This window comes from Nilaparvata lugens, chromosome 4, assembly GCF_014356525.2.
Source record: "Nilaparvata lugens isolate BPH chromosome 4, ASM1435652v1, whole genome shotgun sequence".
NCBI classification, from domain to species: Eukaryota; Metazoa; Arthropoda; class Insecta; order Hemiptera; family Delphacidae; genus Nilaparvata; species Nilaparvata lugens.
The window spans coordinates 69,426,371-69,447,560 of NC_052507.1; the positions used below are offsets into that span (position 1 = coordinate 69,426,371).

Below are 21,190 nucleotides of genomic sequence, written 5' to 3' on the forward strand. Positions count from 1 at the left end.
AGTCTTGAGATGCGCGGGAACACTAGCGTCAGGTGATCAATTTTCATAACTGCAAGGAAAGTTGTGTGAGTGCGCCACACCAGATTTTTGTGATAGAGTTTGATTGATAGCGCTATGAGTAGAGGTTGACTTGTAGGTTAAGCTCTATCTAAGCATAGTTTATTTAGCTCCCTATACCTACTATTTATTTAGCTCTTCCCACAACCAATCTATAATACTTATAAATGATACTTATATGAAGTCATATTTCCAGTGAAAATATCCTTAATTAGAAGCAAGGTACTCAGCCTAGTGTACACGGTTTTGATGAATAAACTATAATTAATTAATCTCTCGGTTGAATTAATGAATGGGCCCTGAATATTCATTAGGCATGGGCTATCATCAATTAATATAGGAAGTAGCTCAGGGAGATTATACCTGAATGATTAGTTGTGTAATACATGCAAGGATATTATTATGAATTCTCAGAATCTTCAGGTATACCTAATAGGAATTATTGATGTAACTTTTTAAGCTGTTCAGGTTTATGAGTGGTTCTCAGAATTCTGGTATTAGCGAGGGTAATATTGGTTTGCATACTGCAATATGCACTCCCTTTGTGATTGAACCATCACTGCACAAGAGCCACTGCACACTAGATGCTTCATGTCACTCTGGTAATATTCAAAATATCGATTAGTGCTTTCATTTGTTGTATGAAGCTAGAGTATCATCATCGTGTTGACGCTACACAATTATTATACCGCTTTGCACTACATATTGACTCACTCATATCGGTGAAGCACACACACACATTACGATAGAATGAGGTATACAGTGCAGAACTGATAGTGTGAGAGAGAGAAAGAGTGAGGGGTGGTGGACAGTGATTGAGCAAGAGGCTCCAGACAGATTGAATGCATCCCTTATATTCAATCCCCCCCACTCGCAAACTAACCCCTTCCCGCCTCGTAACCGCGAGGAGTCGATATCTCCATTTACCGACCTAACCTCTGTTCTTCATAGTGATAACAGCCATAGCTTATCAGGGTTTGGTTGCAAATTATCGATTAATTGGATCTCATTTGTCAAGGATGAGTCTGTTGATTACGTACAGGTAAATCATAGGTTACACATAGTTATCAAACAAAGATACCTGTTTATGGTGTTTTAATTGAAAAATTATTTATGTCTTAAATATGATGTTTTAAATTCATCATAATTCAAAAATTAGTAGTCTCCATCTTCTTCTTAATATTGGATCTTTCATTTTTCAAAAGGTGATAGTCCTTATGCTATTTATAATGCAAGCAGTATTGTAACGAAAAAGTATTATTATTAGAGTCGATATCTCCATTTACCGACCTAACCTCTGTTCTCATAGTGATAACAGCCACAGCTTATCAGGGTTTGGTTGCAAATTATCGATTAATTGGATCTCATTTGTCAAGGATGAGTCTGTTGATTACGTACAGGTAAATCATAGGTTACACGTGGTTATCAAACAAAGATACCTGTTTATGGTGTTTAAATTGAAAAATTATTGATGTCTCAAATATGATGTTTTAAATTCATCATAATTCAAAGTTTGTAGTCTCCATCTTACAAACAAAGATACTTGTTTATGGTGTTTTAATTGAAAAACTATTGATGTCTTATCTTGAATATGATGTTTTAAATTCATCATAATTCAAAGTTTGTAGTCTCCATCTTACAAACAAAGATACTTGTTTATGATGCTTTAATTGAAAAATTATTGATGTCTTATCTTAAATATGATGTTTTAAACTCATCATAATTCAAAGTTTGTAGTCTCCATCTTACAACAAAGATACTTGTTTATGGTGTTTTAATTGAAAAACTATTGATGTCTTATCTTGATATGATGTTTTAAATTCACCATAATTCAAAGTTTGTAGTCTCCATCTTACAACAAAGATACTTGTTTAAGGTGTTTTAATTGAAAAATTATTGATTTCTCAGATATGATGTTTTAAATTCATCATAATTCAAAAATTAGTAGTCTCCATCTCCATCTTCTTCTTAATATTGGATCTTTCATTTTTCAAAAGGATATAGTCTTTATGTTATTTAAAACGCAAGCAGTATTGTAACGAAAAAGTGTTATTATTAAAGCTAAATTATCAGCTATTAGAACGACTTGATATTGTCGAAACCACTAATTCATTTAAAAATTGAGATAATTATTTCGGCTACTACACCATTATCAATCTAGTAAACTCAAAGCTTACACATTGAGTAGAAGAATAGTATAAGTGAAGCCTTTTCCAATAATAAGTCAGGTTGTGTGAGATAAAAACATAATCAATCACCTTTCTTATAATTTAATTATTTACAATATGTTTTGACTCATTTTATTTCAATAATTTATTGTAGTATTCTTATAAAGTAAAAGTGAATATTTACAGTGGCCAATCAGGCTGTATGATTAGATAAGTTTTCCATGATATGAACAAGTTCTAGTTTTAACTTCGGTTTTAGCTGTACCTTCTCCTTCTTCTTCTATATGCCGGCTTCTCGAGGGAGATTGGCGATCATCAATGCAATGTGGATTTTACTGACTGCAGCTCGGAACAGGGATGTAGAGTCAATGTTGAACCACTCTCTCAGGCTCTAACCAGGAAGCTCTTTTTCTTCCAGGCCGGCGTCATCCTTCAATCTTGCCCTCCATGATCAACTGCAGGAGTCTGTTATTTTCCTTGCGCATCACATGTCCAAAATTCTGTAGCTTCTGGCTCTGAAAACAGTAAACAACCTCAACTGTCGTCGCAATTCGTTTTAAGCTGTTCTCAATTTTTTTTAAGCTGTACAAATTTCACATGATTGAGTTGTGATTTCTAAAGCTTGAGTTAGGTTATGCAATGAAAAAGTGGTATTTAATCAATTATCTGGTGTTGCTAAAACAACTAATTCATTAAAACAATATGAGATAATTACTTATGTATCTCTACAATTGGAAGACATGAAGTGGTCGTGAAGTATTCCAGAACAGAAGAAGTGAGAGAAATCTAGAATTTTTCATCAACTTGAAATAAGCAGCAGCTTTATTGCTGTTTATACTATCCAAGTATCTATTCATCATCCATCCTACATGCTAATCCTCCCACTTTCAGCTTGGACAACATGAAAATTCTAATATCTCAGTCCCGAGTGTCTCTCTACTTTATCCGCTGCAACTTCAACTAAACAAGTTGGAGTAGGCGATAAGATTTAAACTATTTTAAAACCCTCATCCCACTATCATATTCAAGTTCAAATTAACTCGCTCAAGCTCTGTGATAGACAAGGTGATTTATCAAAGCCATTAACTCGTAAATAATCAAATTTCGTCTGTGGTATTTTTATAATAAAACTAAACCCAACAATCCAGATGTAGATCAATAGAGTTGATCAACTACACAGATTTATTAGAGTTGTACAACTTTAATCGCACGTGAATTTAATGCTTTCCTCGATAGATCGACAGCGAAATTATTATTATTCTCGGCTCGATATACGGAAATTGGAAAGGAAGTTTATTCGTGTACTGAAATGTAGACGATATCTGCTGCTTCTCTTAATCGAGAACGGCAATTGCCGAGAACGGAAACCGGGTGAAGTGGGAAGGGTTTAATCTTGGTGGTTTATTCCCCGGTGATGCCTCACAGCAAACTGTTGGCATTTCTGTGAGGTGGTTTTGTTGGAATGGTGAGGGGGAGGCACTAGAGAGGCTTTCGGATTTATCAAAGAGCGAGCGCCATTATTGTTCTTCTACCTTTCTGCAGAATTAATATCTGGCTTTTTGCTTAGTGAGATACAAACAAGTACACGTAGTGCAGTTTACTTCAAACATTTACTCCATCCTCGACACCTTGTTTAGCTATGTTTCTCTCCTTGTTTAGCTGTATTACTCTCCTTGTTCAACTGTGTTCGATGTTGCTCTAAGCGCAGTTAATCCAATTTGCGAAGTGATATCGTTAGTGGAAAAACATGTGCGCGGATTATTGTCGCTTCATTCTCCACGGACCGAGTTTTTAGTGGTTTTCAGCGCAGGGCTTGGTGGTGTTGAGGCTCAGACCTCTAGTACCAGCTCAAAGCATAGTACATCACTTAATCTAAGTAATAAAATATTCACTTCAAACTTTAGACGCCTTGTTTTCAGATTGTCGACTGAACGTGCTTTAGGAAGCACGGTTAAGTTTAACTAGAATTCGAATTCCAAAGTAGAACTTCGCAAATGGTAGCTGTATTCTTGGGTTGAAAATAAATTGATTATTTCAAAGTTTCATCGTGTATCAAATTATTTTAAACTAGCAGGTAACCCGTGCTTCACAAGGGTTTAATTAAAAACTTGATAATCTTGAAGAATCAAAAATAGGCCTATAACCATCCTTGGTAAATTAAGAATCAATATGCAAAATTACAAGTTAATCATTCTAGTAGTTCAGATGTGATGATGCGTCATTCGTGAATTTCCTATCCCGTACGTGTATAAGCCGATACTTTCCTTCATTATATTATTATAGATGGTGATTATCTATCTAAATGATCATTGAATGTTTTTCCTCTTATAATTGAAGGATGAATGGTTTAATCCTTGTAACTAAATAAGCAATAAGAAGATGAAGAACAAGAAGTAGAAGAAGAACAAGAACAATAAAGACTCCATCAAATCCACCATCTAATCATGTTTTTGATTGTCACATAAATTGGTGACTTCTGCATGATAGGACATGGATTTTGATTGAATAGATACATGGAAAGATAGAAATGGTTCTATACAAAGTTCTATACGAACTTCATTTTCTGGTAGCAAAGAGAGGATCGGAAGAAGAATACCTACTAGTACTTTAGAAGAAGAAGAAAGTATTCTTCCGATCGATCGTCTTTGCTGTAGTAGACTCATTTCCTCCGTCAGTTCCATACTCATTTGTATTAGAGTTCTAATTAGTGTTATTAGAGTACCAATGTATGATTTCCTCTAAAAATACTGTCTCGTATTCTGTAGGCTGAAAATACAAAACTATTATTTTTATTATGATTTTGATTAGATTGTAATTTTATGGCTTCATTCGAAACTAATTTTATGTTTTTGAAGGAATTTTATTCCACCGCAGAAACTTTATGCCATGTAAATTACCTCTTTATGGTAGCTGTCTGCTGTAAGTTACAGCAATTTCAGTGTTTGTAACAGCGAAGATGGCAGGCACAAGGAAGAAGATAAAGTGGAATATTTGATGGCTGTCACAGCAGATGTTTATAACGGGTTAGCGGCGAAACGCATAATAAAAAGCCGGCTTATGAATGTTGCTCGGTTTCAGCTGAAGCTTTTCAGGGCCTGGTTTTGCCCCTCACTTCAGTATGCAGCGAAAAGGAATAAAGTTTTGACTGGGACCCTGAGAGGTGAGACCGGAACTACCTCTGACGTCATATAGGCCTCTATGCTCTCAAACACTCTGCCATTCATGAATGAAATACATGTATACACACTTGAAGTAACACATGTTTGAATCGTTGCTATATAACCTGCCTCCTATCTCCAGCTCAGCCACAATTCCTGATAACTCCTGGTTCTCTGTGAATTTTGGAATCTTGCTGAGCACCAAGTTCATAGTTTTGATGAATTTGTGAAGCTTATTCAAATCCAAACCACTTCTACATTTGAAGAAGTTACATTGTTTTCGTTCGCCCAATCTCATCCAATTTGAACATGCATTAACTGTTTTAAAATATAAAAGTTTATTTGAGTATTGTGATAGAGCTACTTTAAAGGTCAATTACAAAGCATGACTAGTAGCATAGCCTCTTCTAATACATAATAATAGCCTACTGTATTAGAGGAGGCTATGCTAGTAGGCCTACCCTTTTTCTTTTTCATCTATTTTTGATTGAAATTCGTTCATATAGAGATTGATGAAATATCGTTTCATGTTGTAATCGATTTTTATTTTAAACAGTAATTTTACATAGTTCAAGTTATCAAACTCTTAGTTTACTAAGAGTTGAATAAAGGTTTCATGGTATTTTTCCTTGTAATTCTCGAGAGTATGTTAAATATCTCTCAAAATGTTACTGTTTCCCAACCTTAATCATAAGTAAGATTGATAATCACAATATGAACCATCTTATTCAAAGTCTTAGTTATTTACTAAAGTATTAGTAACTCTTAGTAACTAAAGTATTAGTTACCCCTACAAGGAATCAAACAATGATAATATTACTGTATTGAATTCTGTAAAGTAAGTACATGTTGTAGGGCCAAATTCCATCTAATGAATACGTATACAAGGATACTAATTTATTTTCATCTATTTATTTACAATGCAAATGACACTAATGTAATAACATTGAAAGATGAAATAATAAGGTACTCCTTGTGCTATTTTTCTTCCAAATTTATAAGTGACAAAGTCCAAGATAAGGTTAGAATTTCACGTCTACAATTTTTATAAAATTTTAGTCCAAAATAAACATTAAAACTATAAATTTTGAATTTAGATGGATTGAATCAATAAATTAATTAGAAATATTTCACTCAATTACCACTTGTAACGAATAATATTGAGTTATTTAAGAAAATTTGGAACCGTTCAAGAAACACATCATAATAGATGTATCTGTTGCTTGAAGACAACAACGTCTGCTGATACCACAAATTCCAATTGTCTTCTAATACATGTCTCATCAAAAAACATAGACAGCCATATTTCAAGATTTACAATGTACCCGGTACTTGAGAATAGCATTTGTGCTATAGCAAGTAACTTGGGGTTACTATCAGAAGCAGTACTAGAAGCAGTACTTTGAAGCAGTACTGTGGAACAAGGACAAGGGCTTATTGTTAAGGGCAAGGGCATATATTATGGATAAATAATATACATCATCAAAGTTGTCATTCACATACACACAAAGTTGGATGTGTTTGATGTTCAGACTGCGGGGATGGCAAGGCAACAGCAACCGCATACTAAGATTAGTTGCTCAGTTTCTGTGTTGCGTTGCTGTTTCTCAGTGTGCTCAGTCAAACTTGCCTTAATTGTTGCCACAAATAGTTATAATTGCTCCCACAATAGTTTGCTATACTAACCTAGACCTAGTAATACTGAGAATTTGCCATTTAACTACAACAAGAAGACTGTTCAATCAAAGACTGTCAACCAATCTATTAATTTTCAATCTCATACATCAGAATATCGGAGTATACTATCATAGAGAAACAACAGCGTATTGTTTCTCTATGATACTATGCACAGAGAATATAACAAGAGGTTTATTCAGTTATTCGGTTCTATCATAGAGAAAAGATATAATAAGAAGATATCCCATAGTACCTATATGGGATATGGCATAATATGGCCTTTATGTTGCAAATATCACTCTAGCCTGTTGCAAATTTCACTCTAGCCGATACTACTTGAAGTTCTTTTTCGTGAAGCTATGTGAAGCTGTAGTCTCTTATACTGTGTCGTTCTTACACTTTAACCTGGCCAAATCAGTAAAAATAATCTAGAGTAATCGCCTTGAGTTAACAAAAATCGGCTTGAAATTTGGAACATAAACGACCTATAACATTTGATATCTTCTTATGCTATCTTCTCTCTATGGTTCTATTCTCTCTGATGCTGTCGGTTTTGTGATGCTTTATTAATATTCGAGTGTTTTTAAGTGAATGAACGTTCCAAGTGAATCCCTAGATCCTTGGTTAGGGTGAGGTTAGATGCTCGGTTTTAACGGAGAAATGTCAGCTGTTCGCTTAAACCCCGTATGAAACACATTATGATAAATACAACCATATCTTCAAGTAAACGTGGTTTAGCGTTAAACGTAAATGGTGCATATGACCACTAGAGAGTCAAAGATATTTTTCAAATTTGGAATGAGATATGTTCTTCACTTATATGAATAGCTTCAATGAGCTTTATACTTTCAACTCAAATCAAAGTCGTAATTCTGCGATTCTGTAATACAGAAATAACACGAGATTTTCCATTTGATTGTACGAGATGACCGTCGGCTGTAAGCTTATCACATCTATTCAACCGGCGTTCTCCATACTGTAATCCTACCAATTAAAACGTGTTTAAATTAGCCCTTTATCGTGACGCATTCTGCTGGAACGTTTTTCTAAAGTGTGCTCTTCCTATTTTCGTCCAATTTTAGCCAATGTGCTCATGCATATTCAATTCGTGGGTTTAGAATTCTGTGTTCAGTACTTTTATTGAGGTATTATTGCACTCCTAAACTTAGAAAAGGTTTCGGACAATCTCTTGGTCAAACTAGATCAAGCTTCATCAATCTGTAACCGATTCATGGCGAATTTGCGAACTTACTTATCGCTAATGATTAGAATGTTTTAAAGTTTCATCAAATAGAGCGTTGTAAAACTTCTATTGAATCCGACTCAAAATAACGAATCAACGACTCTCTTGGAACCATAGAATTTCGGATCAACGCGAATGTTGGTTCACTATTTTCTGTTGTCCACACGTCAGTGAAGTTGACCGACATGGTAAAAGCCTTAAAAATTGAGTTGTTATAAATCGTTAGTTTTGATTTGTTTTATCAAATTTTACGTTTATTCAGCCCGCAAGTTTTGCTAAAAATTGTTGAATATCATATGGATCGTTACTTTACATAACTGGATTATTAAAACCACTCAACAAGGTCGATGGAGCAATCTGAGGATGAAATTTGTTCAGAACTACTAGAAGTCAGTGCTATAATCTTAAACTTTTGATCAATCTTCAGTTCAGTTAGTACCAGATACATTGCCTCCAATACATGTTATGTTGGAAAACAGCATAGATCTAGAGTATTTACGACATCTTGAATAATATCATATCTAAACACTTGACCATTTTTTTTTTTCATTAGAACATACAAAAATATTGTCCCATAGACTGCTGCATCATGACCAGTATGACGGCTTTCATTGGATGGAATCGTTCCGGCCTACAAAATGGCATCGCGTGACTCCTCATATTTAGTGAACGACCAATGAGAGGAAGGGACATTCACTACCAAGGTGTTAGTCGTTTGTGATTGGTCGAAGAGTTGGAGGAGGGACTTGTTTGACGTAGTACAGTATTTGTCCGATAGAATGCAGCAGTGTATGGGACAATATTTTTGTTTGTTCTAATGCAATTGAAGAGGCTTCCACTATGAAGGTAGATTTTTCATTTTGTCAAAAGGTCTAAACAAACTTGAACCAACGATTTGTACTATTTAATTTGGTTGGTGGTTATCATGCCGGCCAACTTCACAACGTGTTATCCATTGTTTAGTATTGTCTCTAGCGGATTAAATCAATTAAATGTCAAAAAATATTGGCATATTCTTCAATTTCAAATCTATAATATTAAAATATTCCACAGAAATTATATTTACCTAAAATATTATAAATTGTGATTATTATAAGATTTTACTTGTGCTATTATTTCCTTTAATAATAATTTATGAATTTTCATCGACTACTTGAAGATTGATTACTTGTTTAGTCTGTATTTCTTCTTTTTAACTGACCACTCAATCATTTTCTTTTGATATAAAATACATAAATAATGAAAAAATTTGCTTTTTGTATTTCAAAGTAATAGAATGTAGTTTTTGGTGTCAGTTCGTTATTAAATGATTATTAAATTACTTAAACTTGAAAGTATATTTGAATCAATATTAATACAGTACTTGATATTCCATTTGAATCAATATTAATACAGTAGTGTTGATCAAATACGTGAACCGATTGAGAAATCAAAATCATAATTGCGAGTGAGATAGTTGGGGCTTCCCAGTGTTCAGATTCCATTGTTATTGTTATATTGTTTTGCTCACCTGAGCCGTGGCAGAGATGTGATCAATATTCAATTCAATGTTGGTGTATCATGAAGGGGTATATTGAAATCATTATTCAGTTCCGGCTCCTGAAATTTCGAATGTGCTTTGTGGGCTTGAGAACACCGGTGGGTTTGAGGGGGAACGTGCTGATGTCGAAGGGACTGTCCAATTCCCCCGTCAGGGGGCAGGGGGTCCCTTCGATGAAACAGTGCTTTATTGCTTCAAACTTCCCATATCCGCTTACGAATTAGGCCAGCCTATTCCCTGTGTAGATTTTCGGTTGAGGCCGGTTGCTCCATCTAATCCTTCTGTATTCGGTAGGCCTGAAATATTTGATAAAACAGGTGAAGCAGAAGTATTTTTCAGATTGCTTTGTACACAATTCGAAATATCATGTTTGGGTAGACCTGAAATATTCGATAAAACCGGTGAAGCAGAAGTATTTTTCAGATAGTTCTGTATCAATCCAAAATATTATGTTTTTGTTAAACCGTATTGTTCAGCTACGGTACTGAGTACAGTACCATTGTACATGTATCACGCGGTAACTGAGTTTCTGAGAGTTTAAGCCTGAGTTTCTGAGAGCTTAGCCTGAGTTTGTCGATGCAGTTGAGAGTTTATTTGGCAATGTATATTGTAATGTAGCTGAGGTATGCTAGAAATCATCTCATGCTGCTCAAAATACCTGAAAATTCCAAAAAGTTACAACTCATAAGCAGTATTTTGTATTTATATCAAATAATGATGAATTCGAGTACGTACTTGAAATTTGAGGACACCTGAATAGCATATCATGAATTAATGTTGCTACGCGTGTTCCATTCCGAACTTTATAAAAATACTCAGCTATGCATTGAAAAATCTGGTTAATTCTCCAATAATTTCGTTGGAGTTTGATGCTAGCTTGCAAACATCAACCAGTCTCAACGTAATCCCAAACATACCTCACTGATTCCAAGTCGAGTTCCAATAAACGTTTCCTAATTATTGAGAATTGAGACATCATGGATGGAACTTCAAACTAATAATAACTGAGAAAGTTAGGAAAACTGATTGTTATTTCTCTCTCTGTTTCATTGTTGGAAACCTATTTCTTCTTATCTCTGAGTGATTTTATGGAAAAATATGTTCTACACTCGAGAAAAATTCGTATTTTTCAGTAGACTTTTCATCTCATTCTGAAACTGGAACTCGATTTTTTCTAGGATTCTATTTTCCATATTATATAGAAGATATTCTTTTATAGATATTATTCTATAGAAGATCTTCTAAATAATAGACTATCTTCTGACCTATTTTGTCTCACCTCTCTTTTATGTAACAAAGATTCCTCCTTTTCATTCCATTTTGTAAAACGCTCTGAAGCACTCTTTGTAATATTCAGATGTAATTTTCAACACTGTGATATACAATTTTTCACTCTCAATCTCTCCTCAGTATCAATACGAATAATCGATACGATTGCATCGCTTCATATGCTACAACACTGCATAAACTAGCATCTTTTTGGTTCGATAGTAGGTCAGTACATGGGTGAATTTCTACTTGGATACTTCTCAATCTTCTCAAACAGAATTTTATATGAAGCTCTTTTCTAATAATTAGATTATCATCTTCAGTGGATGAGCCTTGAATAGCAAACTCTCCTCTCATTCATAATGGAGATTGTTTCCTTTATGGGATTGATTACTTATAATCGTTATTTTTTCGATCATTTATTCATTCATTCAAAAGTACAATGAAGTAATTCAATAGCAGTATTCTACATGAAAAATGTTCAACATAAATCATGAAGTGTTAATGGTGATGGTCATCACAAGCCTTTCTAATCAATTAGTTAAGCGCCGTGAACCCAGTTCTTCCGTTGAAAAAGTGTTTATGGTCAGCTCTTCTCACATTCTTAATGAATTTAAAAGGCAAAATAAATTTAATTTTTTAATTTTGTACTATTACAACAATATTTCTAAACCACTGAGCTGAATAACTGGAAGTAATCTGTTTGAAACAACTGCATTTCGTCTAATTTTCTTAAAATACAATGTCCTCACCTTATAGCCAGCCTAACAAAATTAGACAGCACCAAAAGCATGTTTAATGCATGCTTCTTGAGAAATAGTACAGGCTCAGCCTAGTTTTTCCTTCAAAGTCATAATTATATTATGATTTTAGTATCTTGTACAATGAATGAATTAATATTTCCTCAACTTATTGTTATACACTTATGTCCTCACCTTATTGCCAGCCCAACAAAATCAGTCAGCACCTAAAGCTTGTCCAATGATATTTTCTAACCAATTGTCAACCGAACAAAGTTACAAGGAACTTTGGTCTACTATAGTAGCCTCAGTCATTGCTACTTCCACTTGTTATTTAGTTCTGTGTCCTGAATTGTTTCCGTGTTTGACTGTTCATTTCTCTTATAAGATGAAGTGATGTGTAGCCCTATTTAGTGTGATATGTAGCCCGATTGATGATTTAACCTTCCGGCAGTCGCGGTTGTAAAAAGTACAACAGTTTTTTGCTGTACAAAACTATTGAATGGGGTGGTGTCACCTATGCATTCCAAAACTTTCCCCCCATCACTCCACTGAGTTGCAATATCAACCGAGCAATGGTTCAGTCTTTAGGTGCCATTTAGTCGCGACAGTGCATAAGTGGCACTGTGCATAAGTTGAGATAAGACTGTATACGGGGATTGTAAACGAACCAATAACACAGAATTGATGGCTTTGCTTGATGTAACTTATTGGGCTCTGAAATGGTAATCATCCAAATTTTCATAGGCGTAAAATAATCCAAGAAGATTGAAAAAGTAATTATACAATATCAATTAATATGTTTTGACAGTAAACAGAGTACATAACACTTGGAAAATTGGATGTTGTACAAAATACAACACGTGACTGCTCGTGTGATTGAGAAGGGTGCGACTACTGGAAGGTTTTAAAATAAAAATTGTACTTTGATGGAGTCTATGTATTCGTTGTGATAATGAATGACGAATGAAATACTATACTATTCCATGCCATTCTATTATATTCTACTCCATTATATTATATTACATCATGCTTTATATTTCATTTTATTCAATTGTGTTGGTTTGTTTCGTTCGGTAGGGGGTTGAATGGCGGCGGGCGAAGGTTCCGAGGTGACGTTCCTGTTCCAGTTCGGACTGGTGCGGGACACAGTGACGGCCGACGCCAGTCTGCTCACGCTCAAGTCGCTCAAGGAGTACGCCTGCGACTTCATCAACACTAAGGTACAAAACAACTGCACACTGTACATGTTTTAGTGACGTATTCAGTCATTTGTTCACTCATTTGCATAGCATTGACTGATTGTGTGGCGAAAAATTACGAACGTTCCTTGGCCGTGAATGTGTGTTGGAGGGTTCGTATGAAACTCCTGTGACGGCTAAAGCCTCATCATGCTTGCCCTGTAAACTGATTCTTCCCGGCCGCGCCATGTAATATACTTTTCCTTTCTGAGTAGTTGTGAAAGTGATATTGTGGTAGATATCCATAATTGATGAGAATCCAGATTTTCAATAAATCTGTTTTTGGACGATTAGTATTTTATAAAACATTTAATATAATTTTTGCCATAGTCATTCAATTCCAGCTGTTTTCCATGCATGAAATCAAGCCGGTAAACAGCTGTTTGCAGAACAAATAAACATATGATTCTCATTACAGCACTGTGATGAAACCTCCTATACAGTCGAGTATGTTTCCTAGTTCCGAAATAGGAACAGCAAAACTGCTAAAAAAACACCTTCAGCGCTCCAGGTGGAAGTTTTGTCAACTTTCACAACATTCCTGATTGGGAATTTGTAAATTAGGTTATATTATGATGTCGATTATTATGAAAAAAATAATGTACGTTACTTGGACGTGAATGTCTTTTGCAGTGATAGAATGAAATTCCTCAACTAGAAACATCATTCTCGCCTGCAAAAGGCCCCTTCCCGTCCATGTGACGTAAGATACTATTTCAGAAAATGTTCTTGAACACAATGAGAACTAAGCTAGTTCATCAATACCGAGGTAAATTGAAACCAAAGAAACTCACAATACGACTGCGTAGGTGTACATAATAATATTTACAATACAATTTCATAAATTAGCTCGATAAGAACTAAGGTAGTTCATCAATACCAGGGTGAATAAATATAATTGAAATCATGCGTACAATACAATTCCATATATGAGCACAATGGGAACTAAGGTTGTTCATCAACACCAGGGCAAATTAATATCAGATGAAATTTGTTATACAACTTCATAGGTGTACGCAAACATAATTATATGTACAGTGCAATTTCCTACATGGTCACATTGAGAACTAAGGTATTTCATCAATACCTAGGTGAATTGAAATAACATGAAATTCATAATCGAACTGTGTAGGCGTACACGTGCGTAGTACAGTGAACGTTAGAGGAATAGTGTAGAGAACTTTATAGTCTACTAAGGTAGATGAAAATGAAATAAACTTCCAATACAACTGAAAATAAACTATTAAAACTAAGATGATTCATCAGCACTTTGGTATATTTAAATTAAATGTAATTCTCAATTCAACTGCATACTAGAACTATGATATTAGAATGAGAGAATAAGTAGAGCTAGGAAAGATAGGAGAAACGTAGGTCTTCACTCCATTGCTGGCCTTAATAACTCAATATACTTAATAATTGACCGTCCTCTTCAGTTAGGCTGAAAATTTTGTTTGAGTTGATTGTCGTTTTTCTCGAGTTTATAAATCTATTCAAACCAGAAACTCCGAACAATATATCAAGAATGAATGTAGGTAGGGAAGTTCAATATCATATTTTCTTCCTTATTTCTGTTGTGATTGACATAATGACATAAACAAAACAGATTCACACTAACAATTTCAAACTCTATTAATAAATAATATAGTTTGCATGTAAATACCCGTTATACATTGTTAATTCTGAACCAGCAGGTTTATGCCAGTCAAACCAGTGAGTATAGAATTAATTGTAATTTACAGATGGAAATTACTGAGATATTGCTAATGAATTAATATTATTGTTATTAAACGAAAATCCAAATTAAATGCTGTAATTCCTGGTCGGCAATTAGGAGGTACTGGGTTCGATTCCCGGGCTGACAAATAATTTATGAATAGTAGCGCTCATCGAATTTTCATCCAGCTGTTTATCCTGTTGTCAATATTTGCAGAAGTCTTCGGGGTGAATTACAACATTTAATTTGGATTTTCGTTTAATAATGATTATACAAAAGTAAATTACATTCTATACTCACTGAGTCAAACCATACCGGAACCATGAAGTTTGTTGTTGAATTTGCATAAGGCAGAATATTAGTCAGTACAAACTGAGCCCCCTCTGCATACAAAGCAAATCTTTGCTGGCGAAGTTTGTTAAGTAAACTAGCTCATTATAAACAGGCCGATTGAGCGGCTGTGAGACTATTGCATGATGTCGGTTAACTAGACGTGTGGTTGCCTGATTGAGGCAGGTTTGTTCCTCCTATCATTTAATGAAGGGCTAAGGGTCAGAACAGATGCGGTCTGCCCTTAACTGAGTTTGTGAAAGGGCGTGTACTTACACTTCTGAAGACAAGTAATTTGTGGTCTGGAGCTCAAGAGGGAGGTGGTCGCTCTCACTTGATCTCATCGCTGCTCTATTCAGCTGAATAGAACCTCAGATCTATTTGACCAAAATAGAGTTCAAATTCAGGAAACAACTAGCTTATTTGTTACCTAGAAATAGCTGAGGAAAATTTGTAAAATATATCAAGAGATATTCTTCTTTTCATTATGTTATACAATTGCTTTTTTATGAACTTATCATGTACTATAGTGAGGTCCAAGTTATAATGGCAGTGTTTGATTAGCAATGGTAGTGCTATCCTTGTCTATCATTCAACAAAGCGGGTAGCACTATCTCTTTCTCGCTTTGCTCTGTTGCCAGATCGTCTTTTAACAATGTAGAATTAATTATTAATTAACAAAATATTTCATCCTATTTATGAAAATTTATTATGAAATTTTTGAAAAATAATTTCTTGCCTTATAAAATAATAATTGATTGTTTTAAATGAGAATCATCATCATCATCTTCACTTCAGGGATTAGGTTTATTAATTAACCTGTTCCGGTACCCATCTCTTTCTTGGCCTCCCTACATCTCTTTTTTTCTGTAGGTCCATAGTTTTGAACTCAAGGTGCATTCTATCCAAATGACTGCACCAGTTGCGTCTATTTTGAATAATTCTTTCATGCAGAGTAGCAACCAATAAAACCTGTCTTATATCAGTATTTCTGATTCTATCAACTCTAGTGCAGCCAAATACACTACTTAAAATGAGAATAAACAGTTAATATTACATCAATAGAATCTGTATCAGCAACCGTATATAAAAGGCATTGGCAAGACAGAAGATCGGCAATGTTTTTCTCCTATCTTTCTCTACTGCCATTATAATGTGGACCTCACTACAGGCTGAAATATATTGGAACAAGCAAATGAAAAATAATATTAATATAAAAGTGAACAAATCTTCACAGAAAATATTATTACCTGATGCTCAACAAGAAAGGAAATCAGCCAAGAACTTAAAACAATATATTATTTTTGTTATTAAAAGTTTGCCTGGTGACGAGCGATTTAGGTGTCAAGCTCCTCATTATGATCAAAAGTTTGGAAATAGAAAATTATTGTTTCTGCGATATTGGAAATTGTTTTGAGATAATAGTATTAGCTGTTTGGTACATTGAACCTTCACAGTTGACAGGTTTGAATTTTTAAATTTGAAGGATTTGTTGCTATGATTTCAACTTCACAACCTTTGATATTCAGTATTAAAGACAAGTTTGATATTTGTTTTCAAAGGTGATCAGAATAAATAGTTAAAAATTTTCATTGAAATGCAGTTCTCAGTGAAAATATCGAAAAAATATAGTATAATCAGAGAGTATAGAATGCAACACTAACTAATTAAAACAATATAAAAACGTTAGTACCCTTTATTAAAAACTTCACTCTAATAAAGGGTACTACAAGTTTTGATATTGTTTTTATTAATTTGAACAAAATTAGCCCATATAAGTGAAGTAATTTCATGCAACACTAATGTATACAAATCAATGAATCAATAGTTCATTTTTCCTTCATACAATGCATACACGTACGTCTATATAAATACAATTGACAGTTAACAAAATAAGTTGAAAGTAAATACGAATGTATACTCTCTGAGTATAATCTGCTATTATATTATGCTATCTTTTCTCTATGGTGAAATTCTTTGAAAATTCGAATTATATCTCAACATTCTTGAGGCATGAATCGCTCGCCGACTGGAATTCGTCGAATCTCATTGGCATTAGAAAAACTGTACATTGCTCACAGAAGGCGCAAATACATGCATTTAGCACTGGAGGAGATTTAACGGAGATTAGGAAGAACCGTTGTGTGTTCAAATAGCTCGACGCTTCGAGTGCTTTAGCCGCTTTTACTTGTCCTTTTCTCGTCGGTAATCTACTGTGAATGTGCCATGTTCCCATCTTCCATCTTCCACGTGCTGTCTCAAGCGGTTTAAACCATAAGAGTACTTGGCAGAGGCAGAGCTGTGTATGCGTTTCCTTGAAATAGAGAACTTTTTTCTCCAAGTTCTGTAGTACTGTATTATCATCTTTCTAAATTTTAAATTCCAAGTATGTACGATATATTTGAGGAAATTTTTCTGTTGTTTTGTGGAAAGTAAAAACATTTCTTTGTTTGAGACTAAATTCCCTATTTATCGCTCACCTATTTATATACTAGACATTATACAGAGTGAGTCATATGTATGGGAACACCTCAATAAGTTGGAGACTGTTGTAGATAATACTGTTAGGAAAAACTTCCAGGATAAGTATCTAGATATTTAGATAAATCTCTATCTAAATACTTAGATAAAACATCCAGGATAAGTAATTGGTCGAATAATCTACCTTTTGACGTACAACTGAATTCCAACCCCTCATAAGGGGGTGACTTAGGGGTTGTAACTCGACTATTTTAAATGTAAACACCCATCGTGTAGTACATCATTTTAAAAGTCTTTCTAAAACAAGGAAGATGGCATCAATAAAAATGTTCTATGATACTTGTATCCGTAATGGCGACTGATTGAAGTCGCCATTTTGGATTCAAGTATCATAGAACAATTTTAAGGATGTCATCTTACTTGTTCCAAAAAGACCTTCAAATTGATGTACCACACAATGGGTGTTTACATTTAAAATATTCGAGTTACAACCCCTAAGTCACCCCCTTATGAGGGGTTGAAATCGATTTATGCGTCAAAAGGTAGAGTAATCGACCAATAACTTATCCTGAAAGTTGAAGTATTATAATTATATCTTCAGCAGTCTCCAACTTATTGAAGGGTTCCCATACATATGACTCACTTTGTATACTATTATTATAGACATTAAATAAATGAAGTATATTCTATAATCATTGTGTTAATGAGTCAACAAATAATGAATCAATAAATATTTTCTGTTCAGTTGTTTTAAGTTATGTGGTAGATAGCCACATTGAATGAAAACGACTTGATATTGTCAAAACCACGTATTTATTATAACAATTTGAGATTCTATTTTCAGTAGTTACACCATTATCAACCACTGGTAAACTGAAAGCTTGAATATTGAGCAGCAAAACATATTATACAGTACTATGGGTGAAGGGTGCAGCCCTACAATTGGTCTTTAGCTGTTGATTGTTGAAGGTTGACCTCTACTGCCATTGGCCTAGGCCAGAATAACTCACTTGCGTTGTATACTTGAGCGTGTCTAGTTTCAGCCAATGACAGTGGAGCTCAACCTTCATTAGTCAACAGCTAATGACCAATCGTAGAGTTTCAACCATACTATATATCCTGCTGTTCAATGTTGAAGCTTTCAGTTTACTAGAGATTGATAATGGTGTAACAACTGGAACTGCAGTACCTATCTTAAATTTTTATGGTGAATTTTAACAATGTGAAGTCGTCTCATTCAAAATAAATCACTTTCCTAAAAGTGAAAGTTAGAAGATATTCATATTAATTGTCAAAGATAATTGTGTCTATTATGAAGAACTCTTGTATCATGAAGTATTGTACCTCTTGAAGAAGTATATCCTCTCAAGAAGTATATCCTCTCAAGAAGTATATCCTCTCAAGAAGTATATCCTCTCAAGAAGTATATCCTTTCAAGAAGTATATATTCATGAAAATGAATGCATGAACCTAAAAATATACAAGCTTTTTTTTACACGATTATATTTTATCATGCTCAACATTTGTATTGTCCCCGGAAATCATCCTTAATTATCAATTGTTGTATGATTAACGTATATTTTTTATGCAACCAATAACATCGTGGGTTAAGTGGAAGAGGGGGGCTCTTATTGCCTCAACTTCGCCCACATTACTTTTGAAATGTTGAAGTGAAAATAAAAGACATTTATCTATCTATCCCCTCTTCAAGTGAAAGAGTTGTTCACTCAAGAACTTGCATACAGCCCTTTGTAATGAGCAAATATTGCTCCCTTATTTGCATGTAACAATATTCGTATTTTAACGATTGCGACTTTTGTTAATGAGCGCCAGGAGAAAGGAATTCCATACATGTAACCATCGATATGCGAAGAATTTGACGAGAATTTGCTGCACACGTTGTTTGATCGTACGGTATTTGTGTAAATATTCTTTCAATTATTCGCTGTGAAGAGTCCTCAGGTAGAACAATTTTTCCTGCCTCCTCGTTACTTGAAAAGGGATGATTATTTAGAGAGCAGCGCTCGGTATATCGCCTTAGAGACTGCATTTATTAGTGTGCATGCCCTCGTGCAAGTCTTTCAAGAGCCTAAGACCCCTTTGGGATTTCTCCCTGAATTTTCTCTGTAGCGTTATCTCGCCGTTTTTCACTCCTTTCCTCTGCACTGGAATTTCCCTTAGATCTTCTACGTCTCCTGTTACACTTGAAGCATCTATCTCGGCTTTGTTTTGTGAAAAAAGTAGGGTTTCCACTTATTTTCTTCTTGAGCTATTGAAAATGATGTATCTATCTGTTCTTTTAGGGTCAATATGAGATCTCCTTATTATGTCAATTCCTGAAATATTGATGAGATGGAATAAAGCGAAATCAATGATGATGACGTTTTAGGAAAAATCCACTCATAGATTCTATTAATAATAATAATATCGAGTGACCTGGCTGGCTCAGGTATGGTGTCAGATTTTTCAGGTCGCAACTGATCAATTTCAGGGCCGCTTACATGACCTAACGACTGCTTTTTAGGCAGCCGGGACCGACGGCTTAACGATTAGATTCTATTGCCATCATGAATTCTCTCAATCGTGATTATAAGGTGAGAGCTTGGGCAAAATTGACACAGGTAGTTGGGTTTATTCAATCCTACTTCCAATTTACTTTGGTTAGTACTAATACTAAAAATTCATGCTTTTTTTAGGAAATAATAAAGTTTGTTATCTGGAAATAATTATTGGATCAAAATAATCAATTCAAAGCACTCTATATTTCCAAATAAGGACTAGAATACTTCGGTCATGAAAATAAATCAGTTCAATTAGTGTTTCGCTTACAATATCATTAAACCGCATCATTATGAGCAAGGCTAAACTTTCACTCCCATCCTTTCCCATTCCACATCTTCCCTCTCTCCCTCGCACCTTCTTTCTCCCACTTCTATTTACACCAATAATTTCACTTTCTTGCCCAGTTTAATGGAGTGCTCCATTTTACAATGGAGCGTTGAAGATAAGAGTCTAATGACATAGAAAGGTGATTTCCCTGTGCATTTTATATTCTCGGGTGTTGAAAGGTCACAAATCATTCCTAGTAATCGATTCTTGAATCATTTTTGCAATCACGAACGCTCTCTTCAATAGCTCTATCTCTTTCGCTTTACTTTTGATAGAAGTTTATTAAGGCTGTGCAAAGGTTGAAAATAAACTCTCTACTGGTGATATTTTTCAAAGTTCTTCGATTTGTATATCATGAAGCTAACTAAATGAAAAAGTTTCCTCAGGAAAACATTTTTTCTCGATCAATTATTTCTGAGATATGATCGCCTAAAGCTTAAATTTTAGGGACAGCACATTTAAAATTCGGTAAGTGATAAATCCATGAGTCTTAAAGGATGAATTCGTCATGGTATTGTTGATTGAATAAAACAAAAATTTTCTGAAAATATCAATATTTGTGAAAGTTATTCAATTTACTGAAAATGACCAAAAATAACTTTCATTTGAGTTATTTTTGGTAAATTGAATAACTTTCTCAAAATTTGATATTTTCATTTTTTTTTTTTTTATTCAATCAG

At 34.4% G+C, this 21,190-nt stretch overlaps 1 protein-coding gene across 1 annotated transcript in view; it reads left to right on the forward strand.

The window, feature by feature from the left end:
- LOC111044047 (serine/threonine-protein kinase D3) overlaps positions 1-21,190 on the forward strand; it is a 199,283-nt gene that overhangs the window by 46,850 nt on the left and 131,243 nt on the right. Inside the window, exon 2 of the mRNA XM_039427084.1 lies at positions 12,933-13,075. Within this exon, the coding sequence (XP_039283018.1) occupies positions 12,941-13,075 (135 nt within the window). The 5' untranslated portion in view covers positions 12,933-12,940. The remainder of the gene's footprint in view (positions 1-12,932; positions 13,076-21,190) is intronic.